The sequence below is a fragment of the Haliotis asinina genome, chromosome 4, assembly GCF_037392515.1.
Source record: "Haliotis asinina isolate JCU_RB_2024 chromosome 4, JCU_Hal_asi_v2, whole genome shotgun sequence".
NCBI classification, from domain to species: Eukaryota; Metazoa; Mollusca; class Gastropoda; order Lepetellida; family Haliotidae; genus Haliotis; species Haliotis asinina.
This window is the reverse complement of record NC_090283.1, coordinates 9,647,960-9,664,198: the sequence shown is the minus strand read 5'-3', so window position 1 is coordinate 9,664,198 and position 16,239 is coordinate 9,647,960. Positions and strand designations below refer to the sequence as shown.

Sequence of the window (16,239 nt, the reverse complement as noted above, 5' to 3'; positions counted from 1 at the left end):
ACCGTTATTTTCATGAGATGGTGAATACGACAGAAACACGTACTGACAATCAGAACCAGCAACTCTCTTCTGCAGAAACGGAAGCATTATTTGTGATTACCAGTGCTTCGTGCGGGCAACTGATAGTCGTCACGATATCAAGAACTTTTTCGAAAAGAACGTGTCCACAGCATTCGATAACACGACGTTCAACGGCAAGCGTCTAAGAAAGAAGTTCTTGAGGTCGAACGACGTCACTGAAGGTAACTATAATGATGAATATAAACTTGACCATTAATCCAGCCACATCCACTTTTTAGATGCTTGTTCTGTACCGTTGTTCCCTGCAGTCTTTCATTTATGTGAATCAACTGTGGACCCGACAACCTTTGATAAATGGCCTAAGGTTTGATCTGGGATACGACGTCATCACCCAGCGCTAGTCGCTTCTTGATAGGCATTGGTAGGTGAAGACCAGTTCCACACGAAAACACACATGTTGCTGAGAATTCAGCGTACAATGGCAACTGAAACAGAAAACACAACAGGTGGCCTCTATCTCAAACGTGGCGTCCAACATGGTTACCAACATGTTCGATGGGGTTCATGTCGGGGCTCCACATCGTTTCGTGAATATGTTCTGAAAATGGACAATGGCGGATCGAGAACATGAGATCTGGCGCTGGCTTGTGAGATCTGGCGTTGCCTGGTGAGAACGTGAGGTCTGGCGTTATATGGGGGGTGCGGGAAGATATATCAAGGTGTGTCGGAGGGCTATGTATGAGCAGCTTTTTGACCACAAACATGAATGTGGTATACTGTTCAGCTAAGGGTTATTATTATGGACCCTCGATCATTGGATTCTGAAATTCAAGGATTCAACTGTGTACATCGTACTGATGAGCGTTGACAGTTGGGCACCTTACAATAAAGGCAATGGTCAGACGAAAACTTATATATCATAGTATAACTATATTCTACTCTTATCTGTGTAGTACGGGCATAATTTACGATTGATTTCAGCCTTAAAGATAATGGACAACTTGTGCAACGCTATTGGGGTGTGTGCTCCCGGTCTTCAATGTTCGGGTGGTTCGTCATTACAAACCGTACGGTGTCAGTCACCATGTACAAAGGACTACTGCAAAAACGGCCGGTGTTTTGTTGACTCGAACAACGAACCCAAATGCAGGTATGTGTTTTCAGAGGTCAGATATATGCTCGCCGCTTTGTATGTATTTGCGATCTTTATGCAACATTCAGGGCAGGTTTTCGTTGTGATTTCTACTTTGAGAGGCATCATTCAGGAGTTGGAGAGTAATACAGTCGAACCCTGTTTACTCGGACCCCACAAATCCGGAAACCCCGCCTTCCGGACGATTTTCAGGTGAAACGAAACTAACGTTCATTAATTGTACTCGCTTAACCGGACCCCGCGCTTCCGGACCCGGAATTTTCAAACCATTCACATAGATTTCCATTGATAAAGTGATCCAGTTATCCGGACGGAAAGATCTGTGCACACGTACATATGTATGTGTCACGTCAATACCGTTTACCGTACAACTATGTGATTTCATTCTTAATCTATCGGAAGGCATTTGATGTGAATCGATTAATTAGCCATCAAAACGCTTGGGACGAGTGTCTCACAGGTTGTTAATTAGAATTTTGCGGGTGAGAGAACATCTCATGTATACGGAGAAATATACTTATGACTTCTTTATACAGGTGATAAAACGTATGAATTTTGTTTGCTTGACAACAATACAAGAATCCGTATCGAAACGTCGCATCAACTGAATAAAGAAGTTGTTCATCCTTAAAGACTGTCCATAAATTTCATTGTGATTATTAGTTTCCATCGGTAGGATATTGACGGCAGAATAATAACAATTCCGAAGTGGTTGACATGCTCCTGGACTTTAAACCCTTTAAAGTTTATTTGTTGTTCTATGTGTTACAGCTGCTACAATTCAACAGCTTTCGTCTACTCAGGAGACAGATGCCAAATCGAATCCGAACGATTTGCCATGAGCAAGAAGGAAATAATAGCAGTAGCGGCTGGAATAGCAAGTGCGCTGCTCCTCCTGGCGATAGCCTTAGTGTGTCTATTCCTAGCCACACGGAGGCGGAGGAGGCGAAACAAGCACGATACGTAAGTGTTGCGACCTTCATAACAGACCCGTGAAGATCCAGGGTAGAATTGGTCTTGGTCTTAAGCAACCCATAGGGTGACTAAGGGGTGTCAAGCTCGCCGACTTGATTTCTTATTCCAGTCCGTGGGTCGATGCTCATGCTGTTGATCGGTGGGTTGTCTGGTCCATTCTTGATCATTTATATGATATGTAAATGGTGTGGTAAACAGCAACCAAACCAAAGCAGTGCTAACAATGATTAAATAGATCGAGAATTGGTCAAACAAAATCTACTTCAATTTCGGCAACATGGAGTTGGAAAAGGATTGGGGATTGGGGATTGGGGATTCGGGACTGGCCGAATCAAATCACAAGCGTGGCATTTATCCGTTACTACTGTAATGCACAAAGTTCGGGTCTACGGCCCTACGTAACTTCCGGTTTTCCTGTTAAAGTAGATACGCCGTGATTTTATTGAATCACTTTTGAAAATTTAGATTTATATACTCCAACAGCTACTCATGTCGCTGTACAATATTATACAAATCATTATTTCCTTTGGATAAAATGCTAAGGAAATACTTAAACATTCATCTTCAGGGAATCGGAACAGAAAACGATGGACGAGGACTTAAGCGATGGTGACGCCAGTACCGAAAGCATGGACTTGGAACCTGCACAGGTCTTCAGTAAGTTTCGTGATGAATCCTCCCTTTCTTAGAAAATACTGTTCATGTATATCTAGGTATGTATGTCGTTGATAGCAAGGTATAACACATAGGCACATACAGATAGGTACCTGTATCCAAGATAGCTATATATACAACATAGAAAGGTATATGTAGGTAGATAGTGTGTGGTTCCACTCATAAAGTTCGGGTCACAAATCAGTTGAAGTTAAGTAAGGATGCGCACGGAGAGTCTTTGGATGGGTAACTGTCAGACTGGGAGTTTCTAGGAAGGCTGGCTTTTCTAGCTCCGCCCACAACGAACCACATGTTTTCTCACCTTCGGCCAATGAGTTTGTTTGCTCAGAATTGCCTTTGTTCACCTAGCAGAAGATGGGTATCCGATGTGATGAGTCATGTGACTATAACCTTCTAGTCCCTAACAGACAGCTTGAGTGAGTGAGTTTAGTTTTACGCCGCACTCACCAATATTCCAGCTATATGGCGGAGGTCTGTAAATAATCGAGTCAGGACCAGACAGTCCAGTGATCAACAACATGATCTGCGGGATCTTCACGGGTCACAGACAGCTTGGGGTGTCCGGGGTAATAATGAACTGTGACCTCTGTATGCATAGACAATGTCCTTCAGCGATGTGAATGAGGCGCTATAAACGTACTTTATTATCAATAATATACTTATATCAATAATATTCTTATTATGTTAACAACATATTGAGACAGATTAGCAGACTGTATAGATCGCGCAGGAGGAGAACTCCAGTTCGATTTGATCTCATGTTTAATTTGTAAAAAGTAATATATTACTCAGCAGAGCAAACAAATCGGTCAGATGCCTTCAAATGTAAATTGTGTCACAAATCGACAAAAATATTGCCAAAATACAAAATTGTTAAGGGGCATCTTAAACATAATATATTTATTATGTAGCTGGCTGATTATTTTTTCCGCCTAAACAATTTTACACCACCATAGCAAGTTCATTTCTTAACTTAGTCTTTACTGAATAATCTATTTTAACACAATGGTATCCAGCCACATATTCATTCTTACAAATCGTAGGACGAGACACTGTAGGTTAGATATACATTGTGACATTTTCATCATAAAATCATAATTTTGTCGTTTTATGAGGAAATAAAACAGTAAAATAAATAAATAGTTAACTAAACACAAATAATAAAATAAATATATTAAAACTAAAAGCAAACGCACACCTTTATGTATAGCTTTTTTTTTTTATACCATTTTCTAAGTATCTGAAAATGTCCTATGATAAAGAGTATTCTGAATGAGTATCAGTTTGAAATTGTAAACGATCAGAATGGATACTTATATTTTCCCATTCTTTACGGGAAAACGTACATCATTCTGTTATTATTAGCGAGTTAGGGCAGACCCGTAACAGCACCGGAAGTGAACTCATGTTATTTATTCATTTTTCAGGTCAGGGAGGACTGGCGAAGCGATTCAGTGCAGTGAGCCGGGATTACAGCCTGCCCGGAGTCATCATGCCGACAACCCAGCCAAATCTGCTCGAGAACAACTACAGAGGCGTTTCCGTATACACACACATCAACACAGAACCAGAAGTAAGTTAACTAACTTAAGCTATATTATACTGTAGACGGCAGAAAAATCCATTCTGCCAAAATAGAATAAAATAAACAGACAAAAAACTTCCCACCTCTCCAAAGAAGTCCAAACAAATAAAAGCAAAACAAAACAAAAAAACCCCAAAACAAAACAAACACCCCCCCCCCAAAAAAAAAAAACCCAAACAAAAACAAACAAAAAACAAACAAACAAAAAAGCAAACAAACAAACAAAACCAAAACAACCAAAACCAAGCAGCACCACCGCCAGCAAATTACAGCAAAGTCAAAACAACAACAAAAACAAAAAGTTAACATAAAAAACCCAAAATAAGCAAACAAAAATACTAGAAAAAACAAACAAACAAAACTATAGAAACTGAAAACAAAGTAAGAAGTAAAACAAACATTTCTGGTTAAGGCCTTTATTTTAATGATCTTTCAGATTAGGCTCTTAAATATCACGTCTCCATACAAGACCCCCAGCAGTTCATTTGTCTCGCTGTTCGGCAGTCGTCAAAACATACTATTTGATCATGTATGACTACATTTGTCTCACTGTTCGGTATACTGCGCGGAGATGTCATTAATGATTACATGTTAATGCTTTTACATCTATCATATACAATACATAGCGTCTCATATTGTTTTATTTCATTTTATTTTATTTTATGAAATATCTTTTCCCAATTAATCCGGAGAAGCGGTTTTGTTGATGCTTAAAAGTCAAAACAAAGACGGATAACTCTAAATTAATATTTGTCAGGGACCACAATTCGATATTATAGGTGCGCCACAATCAGTGCACTACGACTCACACCCGACTACAACAAGATCACTACCTCGTAACACCTGATAGGTGAGATCATGGAAAAGGGTGAATCATATAAACGAGAACAGTACTCCGTTGTTTTCTTATGTAACTTTCTTTCGTTTACAGTTTGCCATCAGAAGACCAGAAGTACGCTGAATTCTCAACGGTACGTTGGCAGTTTACATATGCAATCGAAACACGAGTGATTGAGGGAGTGAGTTTAGTTTTACGCCGTACTCAGCGATATTCCAGCTATACGACGGCAGTCTGTAAATAATCGAGCCTTAACACAATCCAGGGATCAGCAGCATGAACATGGATCTGCAGGAACCGATTACATGTGTCAATCACGTCAGCGAGCCTGACCATCCGATACCGTTAGTCGCCTCTTACGACAAGCATGTGTTACTGAAGATCAAATGTAACTCTGATCTGGGCATGAATTCTTAACGGTATTGTAGTTGTACATAATTTTGATCCAAAAGGGGTGGGTGTGCCACAACTCACGCAGATTGTATAGAAATGCGTTTGTTCCTTGTCTAACTTCGCCCAACCAGGACGGAACAACAGTAATCTGTATTCCATTTAACAATTTATGTTTGGATTTTAGTTGAGTGTTTCATCTTCTTCAGGATGGTAAACTTCTCAGATCACGATGTTTACAGAGGGGTGATTCCGGAAGCTTAATATGAACTACATTTGTTCAAAGCATCAATGCCATCTATAATCTGCTGAAAGCGATTTCATTGTTTGCTAATAGCAAAACAGAAAGACGAATATGACGTTAGATCGCCGAGATTCAATAGCGGTGAAGATTTATCGAGAACGCCGAGAATCACTATCATCTACAAAAGCCAAAACATCACTGACAAGTCAAGTCAAGAACTATTGATTTTTGAATACTAGTCATTTGTATTTGTCTAAAGACGTTTCATTGACATTAATGAGACTCGAATGCCCTGGGGATATTTCCCAAAGGGAGAAATTACACAGCATTACAGTCAGCCCAACGTACATGATTACCAACTGAAACAGTTTTGTTCATCAGACAATGTTATATCGAATACTGAATGACATCAGGAGGTACAGTGACCAGATTGGTATAAACCATTGATAACATAGTACAGTATGTATGTGTATTCATTGTCGGAGTAATTTGTCAGTTTACATCATCAGGGAACTAAAGCATTGTGTAATATGTACCAAAAACTAGGCTTGTATTTCACAGCTGTATGCTTCATGATGGTAAGGAAATATCACATAATATCTGAAACGTGAGATGAAAAAGGAATGATACAAGTAAGCGAATACAAGTAAGTACAAAAACGAGGTAAAAGCAAGATAGGTGAAAGAGCGCACATAAGGAGATACAAAAACATGAAAGGGTGAAAGGATAACAGGGAGAGGATACAACACAGCAGATACAAGTTAGTGCAACGTTAGAAGATACAAGAAGACACAATCAAAAGATACAAGGAAGAGGATAAAAAGTTAGGAGATGCAAGGAAAATATACAATGGATACAAAATAAAGAAACAATACAAGTGAATGTGAATACAAGAGAGAGGATACATACAAGCGATACAACAGATATAGATGAGTAGTTTAAGTCAACATATACACGTTATCCCTTTTCATTACGATTACTAATCAATCTTGAGAACGTACAGCACTCAACTAGCAAAGATGTTAGTTGTTGTGTTGGAATATTCTTTTGTGCTTACTTGTCTTCTCCTTTTTAAAGCTCATTAGGGGACAAAGTATAATATAGGGATCCAACATAACAATAAGTCTATAGGGATTTGGAAGCAAGACTACCATTCAGACGCCATGTCACCGGAGTATTGCCGAGTGTTTTCTCTGGAAGAATGCTTAGAGAAAAAGTCAGTTTGTTCTGACAAAGCATTGGGATACAATACCATCACACTTTAATATAAAAAAAATGTCATTGAAATAGTCATATCTGTCTTACCAAACAAATCAAGAAACATATGACTGGGATCAGTGCCAACTGTGCACTCAGTTTGTCTGAGCGTTCATGTATACAAGACGCTTTGGTTTAATGTTACTGAATACATTCCCGTCACAGTGGGGGCATGCATTTCACAGCTTTTAACACTTCACTTGTGAATGGTTGTACTGTATTATCGTTTATGCCAGTCAGCATGTTCGTATTCTATTCACGTAGTTCACACTATTCATGCGGGGTTAAGGTGGCAGTTATGATGCATTATGACCGCTTAAGATATTGGCACAACTGCAAAGTTGAACAAAGTAGAGTTTGTTGGTTGCAGGTTTTTCAACGACGCACTATACCAGCTATATGCATGTAAATAATCCAGATAGGGCCATACTATCAACTGATCAACATTATACATAATTGGGATACAATGACATGTGTCAAAAGTGAGCCTAGACACCCATACTGTTAGTCGCCTCTTACAACAAGTATGGTTTGTTCAACACAATGATAATGTGGATCTTCACGGCTGTAATAGAATACAGAATTCGTTGCACAGTATTACGAAAGAGATGGAAAATGTTAAAGTATTCCTCGCTTCTTAGCAGGGCAGTAATCATTAACTAAGAACACGATACGTTGTCTGAAATAATCATTCAGGTTTGGTTTTTTAATTAGATAACATATAAAGAATGTAATTTCAACAATAACCAACTTTGATACTAGATTATCATCTTTCCTTTTCGGAATAAGAATATTAAAATGTGGATCGACAACTCCTAAAGTTTAGGACAACTCCTAGAGAGAATTGTTTCATAGTGGAAGGAATTTTCTGACATAACATGCCACTGATGACTATCCACCAAAGCTCTAGCCAACTGAGCAAGTAGTTTGGTTGTGACACATCGGCAAAATCACAACCTTTAGAAAATGGTCAAACTCAAAGGTGATTGCATGGGACTCCTTTGTTATTCAACACAACCTGTAATGATGGTGCTGTGAAATGCACTGGTATAGGGATACCTGATTCTGTGTTCTGAAGTCTTTTTTAAAATGCTAACATATATGCCACATTTACTGTACATAACAACAGACAAACATACTCAATGTAAGTCGTCGTGTTACGATGGATGCACTTGAACACAACAATTGATTCATTTGAGCACAACATACATACACATTAGCTACCAATATCCTCAAACGTGTGTGTATAAAACAGACGAAATGAACAATTATTTAAAAATCACAATGTGATTTGATAAGCACTAATTTCACAAAGCAAAAATTAATAAAGCGATCAAAAACATTCTTTACAGATACAAATGATGCATTCTTTAGAAATTAGAACTCGTGTGTTTTATAGAAAATGGTAGTTCTAAATGCACTGAAATATGTCAGGACTTGACATATAAACAACATACAACATACAATAAACACGGCGAGGAAAAGCAAAGATAAAAGCATGAACGAAGCAATGGAAACCTATGCGGGACGTCAAAGGTGACTAACGGGATCGGGTAGTCAGGCTTGCAGACTTGGTTCCCATGTCGTCGTATCTCTGTTGTGTAGGTCGTTGCTCATGCTATTGATAACTGGAATATCTGGTCCAGACTCGTTTATGCGCTGCGGTCATATTACCGAGAGCAGCGTTAAACAATAAACGGATAAACATGGGCTTGCAGGTGGATGCAATGTGGTATGTTGTAACCGGGTTACAACAGTGGTATATAAATAAAGCTTCCATATTCCGATTCCTGGTAAGCAACACATTGTGGAAAATACACATGCAGTACACAGTCCTATATCCTTCTCATCATGGAATAAATCTAAATGACCAAATGATGAAGAAGGGTTTAATCTGCTATTCCGCGCCCGAATGCTGAAGCAAATCAATAACATCTTTGTGTCCACATTCAACTGCCAGCATCAACGCTGATTTCCCATCTTGCCGGAGCTCGTTGATGTCCACAATGTCATTTGAGAGCAAACATTCCACCATTTTCACATGTCCCCCAATGCACGCAACCTGGAAGATGTTATTACCATCATAGTCTTTCACAGACAGGGATGCCCCTTTACATACAAGGAGATAAAACACAGACTTGTGTCCGGACTTGGCTGCCAACATGACAGGTGTTTGACCACGCTCTCCTTTGGTTTCCACGTAGTTTCGGATATAGTCCCGTGAGAAAATATACTTGACCATTTCCAAATGTCCTCCGAGACATGCGACGTGAAGGATCGTGTTGCCAGCATCATCTTCAAGTGACACATCAGCTCCTTCTACTACCAGTAACTCAAATATATCCTTGTGCCCATGCTCTGCAGCAAACATAAGGGGTGTTCTGTTTCGGTTCCCTCTGATATTGATGTCCATATCCCTGGAGAGAAGAAACTTCACAATCGTCACGTCCCCACCAATACAAGCCACATGCAGGATGTTGTTGAAGTCTTTGTCCACATGTATGAAATCAGGAGTTTGAATCTGCCGTAAGTAATCAAACACTTGTCGATGCTTCCTCTCTGCAGCCAACATTAGGGCTAATCTGTCATTCTTTGGATTGCAATCAGTATTCACGAATCCATGTGACATGATGTATTTTACCATATTTTCATTTCCACCAAGGCATGCAGCATGGAAAATGTTGTTCCCCAACTTGTCCTGAGTGGACAAATTCGCACCTTTCTTAACAAGGAGGTCAAACGCCCCTATGTGACCACCTTCTGCTGCAGCCATCAATGGGGTCCTCTTCTTCATCCCTCTGCTATGGACGCTGATGTTCCCTTTTGATAGGATATTCTTCATGGTGCCAAATATCATATACTTCAAGATGTCCTCATTACCTCCCAGACATGCCATATGAAGGATATTTTCATCATTATCATCTTGGAGCAGTAAATCTACTCCTTCGTCCACCAGTAAACGGAACACTTTCTTTTGACCATTTGCCGCTGCAAGCATCACCGGTGTCCGTCCCATCTTGCCTCTACTGTTGATGCCAGCGATGTTTTCTGAGATGAGGTACTTCACCATTGCCACATTGTCTCTGTGACAGGCAATGTGCAGGACGTTTGAACCGTGGTCATCAAGCAAAGACTCGTCTCCTCCTCTTCTGCTTATTTCTTTAAACACTTCCACGTTTCCTCCCCATGCTGCTTTCATCAGGGGTGTCCTCCCGTACCTCCCCCTTCCATTAATGTCTGCTATACCTTTTGAGAGGATATATCGTGTAATTGCTATACTTCCCCCTAAACAGGCCAGATGGAGGAGATTGTCTCCATGGTTACTTACTAGAGTCAGATCACATTTTTCCTTGAGCAGGTGAAATATTTGTTTGTGTCCTTCTTTTGCCGCTAACATGATTGGTGTTCTTCCCCATTTACCTCTCTTGTTGATGTCCACAATGTCCTGGATGAGGACTCGCTTGACCACATCTATGTTGCCCCCGATACAGGCATAATGAAGGGTGTTGTTACCGTCCGCATCAGTCAGGGATACATTGCCTCCACTGTACAGAAGCGATATCACACCAGCCAAATTACCATCTGCAGCTGCCTTCATCAGATGTGTCATTCTGCCACTTCCCACGACGTTCATGTCAGCTTCATTCTGTGACAGTGGCTCAACTGCAAGGTCCATCGTCCCTTCTCTACTTACAGTGTGACGGTTGGTACCGTGAGTAGCTTGGTTCTCCGACATGGCTTCAGGAGCAATGTCCATATTCCCATTTGTACAGGAAGTGTGAATGCTGTTTTGTGACTCTGTGGACATGGTTGGCCAAGATGTAGTTCCATCTGTATCTGCTTGGAGGGCGTTCTGTGACCCCTTAGAAAAAGAGGTAGCTCTGGATGTGCTGCTATTCGTGTCGGTTGCTGAAATGTATGGTACATTGGATACAGAACATTTTTTTGACGATACACAACCGTTCGTAAAATACACTGTGAAACGTTTAGGGTTTAATCCACCTAAAATTTCGGCTTTGATTAAATTCAACCTACAATTAATTTCTACTAATTTTTCTTTCAATTTCTGCGCATGAATACCGATGCTCACGTTCTACGTTCATTGCATGTAAGACGGTTGGAGTGACAGACATGCGTACAAGAATCCATGCTTGTTTTGACTGTGTCAGCTGAGGAACTCACCTCCATGGTCCTCGTCAGTATCCATCGTGTTGTGTTCTTGTCAGTCACGATACTACAGCAATCTATGTCAAGGAGAAAGATGTCTTCAGCAAAGGACGAGTGAATGTGTTACATGTATACTTCTTTTTTTAACTTGTTACCCATAAATATTCCACATGGATGATGGAAACCTGTAATAACTGAATCTGGGCCAGACGATTGAGTGAGTCAATACTACAACGTGCATCAATCAGTGTGGCGAGTGTAACTAACCGATCCCGGTAGTCGCTCCTGGTATGCGTTGTTGAAGACAATATTGTCATCAGCAGGTAACATGTGAACTCACATGCTATTAAGACACAAACCACAAGACATGATTGTTACACCCTTTCCTTTCAACGAAGGTACATGCTCCTAGGGGTAATGACATGAACTCTTGGGTCTTGTCCTACATCACTGCAAAACGATCGCTCCAGTTCTAAAATGACGACCAAACACACAAAACCTACTTGGGTCTCAATTCCCGAAGTTAAAATGAAAATTTGATGGAATATATGTGTTTGTAGTGAAGCAAGGCATATATCTAACACATGACCAAATTCACATATATTTAGTATTTGCATGGCGTAACATATTCGGTTGAAAGTGGTTGAGGCGAGAAGCATCAGAGCCTTACCTCAGAGTAGCTAATTCTCCACTGGCCTTCCACTGCTTTCAGCCAATCACAAGCTCTGTATATGACACGTGACACTGATTTTACACGTCTCGCACGGACGAGGTGAGGTATTTGAATATACACACGTCAGACATTGCATTGTCGATTTGTATGTATGGGCTGTGGTAACTGTTAGGAGACATGAATTGACTCGTATGCACCTTGTGTCCATTCAAATATGATTATAAAGAGTCTCTCCTTTTATCAAACTTTGCCTTTGAAACATATTGTCTGTATTGACTGACTGGTATATGAATACATGCCACTGTTACGACACAATATACAAAGTAATTACATTTAGAGCTAGTTTGTATACTATTAGATATTTCCCTTACTTATTTGCTTACCTGGGCCCTCTTACACAAAGCGACCTTAGTGGCACAATGATTGTAACTCTATTCTCCAGCACAGGCTTGCGGTAGTCGTAGCGCCAAGATTGCTTTGTGCAAGTGGGCCCTGGATTATCTGCACACTGGAGCGGTGAGGTAGCCTAGTGGTTAAAGTGTTCTCTCGTCACGTCCGGGGTCGATTTCCCACATAGGCATATGTGTGAAGCCTACTAGCTGGAGTATTGCAAAAAACAAACTCTCTCGCTCACTCACTCTTTGCGCACATATAGGGGTGTTCCAAAGGGTGGGTGTCAGTCCGAATAACGAGGTTCGGACAGAGACACAGCGACTCCGGGGAAGTTGGTTCTATCTGGTTTTGACACCTGGTGTACAGGTTTCGTTTCTACGATAACCATCACTGGCGGGATTCGGTTCAAGAACGACTTTTCCCCATAGATTTAATCATTATGCTCGGTTTCTTTCATTCATGGCGTGCCGGAACTTGGGACTTTGTCAGTTATTTGTTTTGACATGTATCATGTCTATTTCCAGAGAACATTGACTTGGCTTTGCGTGTGTCATGATGGGTGTCACCAGTGGGGAAGGATTTGCTACGATCAACTGATATCATCACTGCATGCTGCGGGTTCATAACTCCATGATCATGATATAGTAGGAATGATACAGGTGATTCGGTTTTGCTCCAGATTTCTAATTAGCGATTTTTGTTTTTGTCACGTTCGGTCAAATAATCAGTTATGTTGTAGAAATTAGTGAGAAAGTGAAAACACCAATCCCGGCAAAACGAGTTTAACTCAAACAAATTGTTAATTTCTTTCAAGGCCAGTCTATTCATAGTAAAAACAAATACTGGTATATGTTTCATGGTTGTACTTGCGATTTTTTTTTTGCATTCATGAAGAAACAGGATCTTTCGCCTACGTTGTATTCGTGGTATTTTACACAAGTCGGTCTATATATATGTCACTTTTCGACCTCGGCGTCTGCTCCAAGATGAAACTACATTAAAACGTAGTACTTGATGTCACCCGGCCTGATGCCTCGCATTCAAGGGATGAAACATGGACAGCTGAATTTGGGGACAGTGTGCTGTGTGGTTGTGAACCTCATCGATGTTGTGAGCCGACAATGATAGAAATGCGGCTATTTTTATGTTTGTACATAATATCTGTCAACCTCAAACAATTTGGTTTGCTATATTCCCGTCTCTCCCATTTCGTTTGACTTTTATCTTGGTACCCCCCAAAACGCAAAATCTGAAATACATGCATGACAAACTTCAGAAGACAAAATAGCAACGAACCGTTTTGTGTGTGGGGGGGATAGGCAGAAGTCCTCGAGAATCAAACGTACATATTAAAGTGCATAAACATGTAATTTGAAACTACAATCGCTTGATATAGTCACTCCCCACTTCATGTTACTGAAAGAGCATATGACATATCCCTTTCATTTTCTGCAATTATTTTCAAATACCCCAGTGAGTTCTGAGTTCTCGTGAACCACATAACCCACATATGTGAAACTTCGAACATGGCTTTACTAATGATCCCTTCACAATAAAATGGAAAATTTACAAACATTCGACATCGAGAATATAGTTAGGCTTACAACGTGTTGACGTAGTGTCAGCGTTCGCACTATAAAACACACAGGCGGACAAAGACGGACTCGAGCGCACAAACACACGTGTATGTACTTCACTGTTGAAGTGAAAGAACCTTGAACCTTAAACTCCGTTTCAATCCAGATCACCACGCGACAAAAAGAATTACTGAGCAGCACCGCTTTAGTGATTCCTCTCACATCAAACTTATACACGGGAGAGTTTAGTTTTAGGCCGCTTTTAATAATATTCCAGCAACACCACGGTGGCGGACACCAGAAATTGCCTTCACACATTGTGCGCAAATGGGGAATCGAACCCGAGTTTTCAGCGTGAAGTGCGAACGCTTTAACCACAAGGCTATACCATCGTCCCTCTGACAAAACGAGAAAAAATCAATCGCTCACTAAGTTTGTGAAAAAATACGAATGTAAATTGATATGTCAATTGAAGTCATTCATGACACAGCGACTGAGCCGGATTCAAAGGTATAACGCTGGTATTTGTTCAGGTTGTCACACATAATGCATGCTTCAGCTGTGAGCGTCTCGCGTTCTGCAGTGGGTCTACAGGTGAATACAGTGGGTAGATTCTAACACGTGTTGGTGCATGTAGGGATTTACTAAGCCACTTCTGAATTAAACCTTTATACAGCGTCTTTGCACGCCTTATTACGCGAACCCTGAAATCGTTACACGAATCATCAACGAGTTGGGGGCTGATTCGTCTGAGGCGCCATCATGTGATGTGTTCTCAATATTATTTCATCCATATCATGGCGGCCTGTAAACAGTCGAGTTTGGACTAGAACATCCAGTGATGGACATCATGAGCATCGACCTACCGCAATGGATATGATGGCATGCAACAACCGAGTCACACCAAGCCTGACCTCCTGATCCCTTTAACCGTGAGTTACAGCGGTGGACTGCTGAAGTCCTACAACCATAACCATTGTCTTAGCTACTGACATTTCGTTCAGTGTTAAGTCGGGTTCCATAACTGTTAATTTCTATGAAACCGAAATAAACTGCAGACTGACCCATCTGGCAGCTGCGATTGTATGATTTTGTGTAGATATACCTGTTTTAAACAAACGTGTCGCTTAAACGTTGGGTTGGTCTGTTCTGTACTCGGAAAAAGAACTAGTTAAGCTGTTGAAATTTCTGATCCTTCAAGGACAGGCTGAATGCAAATACACAAATATTGGGGACTCAGTTAATTTTATATAACGTAATTATAGACGTAGTTAATTTTATAAAACGTAACTACAGACGTAGTTAATTTTACATAACGTAACTGTAGACGTAGTTAATTTTATATAACGTAACTACAGACGTAGTTAATTTTATATAACGTAACTACAGACGTAGTTAATTTTATATAACGTAACTATAGACGTAGTTACTTAGGAGATAAACATACTGTGTTGGGAAATCAGAGGTATATAACGAAATTATAATAGCTCTAAATTTATCTCCATTCTACCATGACCGCGTTAATAAGATTTTAAAAACGAACTATTTACCGCCGCGACAGCGCCGCTGCGCAAATCGGTTCAACAAGCTGACACTGCAAACACCGAAGGGGTGCAGGTGCTTCCATTCTTTCGTACCGCCAAACTGTAGGGGTGACGGCCTGTCCACATTTATGAACAGTGACAACTTTGTCAAAATAAATTAAAACAAGCAACGGCTTCAGTGCTTCAAAACTTTATTCATACATTTAAATATGTTCATGTTTACAGTGTGAACCATACTTTTCTAGTTTTTAACGAATGAAAACATGAAATTTTCAAAATTAGAACCCCCTCAACTTTCGGAATGAGTTAACCCACTGACCTATTTTCCGCCGTAATGATTGTTGATAACTGTCACAGCACAGTTAGTTATTTGAAAAGTGGATGACGCGCATGACTTTACACTCTGTGCCAAGTTGACCTGATTCATCGAATTTGAACTGACAGATTGGGCCAAGTGTGTGGAATTACCCGGAGTACCCTGCAGAATTGATGAATATTTTCGTTTTTGATCGGAGGAAGAGTATGTATTGTATGAATTTAGACTTTGCTCATTCTTGTGTCCAGTCATCTTCACGATCCCGCGTGATTCTACACCAGCATGTGCCAAAAGTGTTACTGCTGTGGCACGCACGCAGTGATTTGTGTAAATTTCACTCAAGCCGGCATTTACTGACAAAGTTTTGGCCTAACGGTTTGAGAGTGTACCACGTGGTGTCGTACTCACGTACACATTTCCGTGGTTGCTGA

General features: G+C 40.4%; 1 protein-coding gene across 1 annotated transcript; it reads right to left on the bottom strand.

Annotated features, from left to right (window-relative positions):
* Window positions 1-9,035: 9,035 nt before the first annotated feature.
* On the bottom strand, window positions 9,036-11,345 carry LOC137280747 (serine/threonine-protein phosphatase 6 regulatory ankyrin repeat subunit A-like). The gene is made up of 2 exons (XM_067811965.1): window positions 11,321-11,345; window positions 9,036-11,047 (listed from the first exon to the last, which is right to left on the bottom strand). Exons 1-2 carry the CDS (start codon window positions 11,343-11,345, stop codon window positions 9,036-9,038), a joined length of 2,037 nt encoding a protein of 678 aa, XP_067668066.1.
* Between the last annotated feature and the right edge of the window lie 4,894 nt (window positions 11,346-16,239).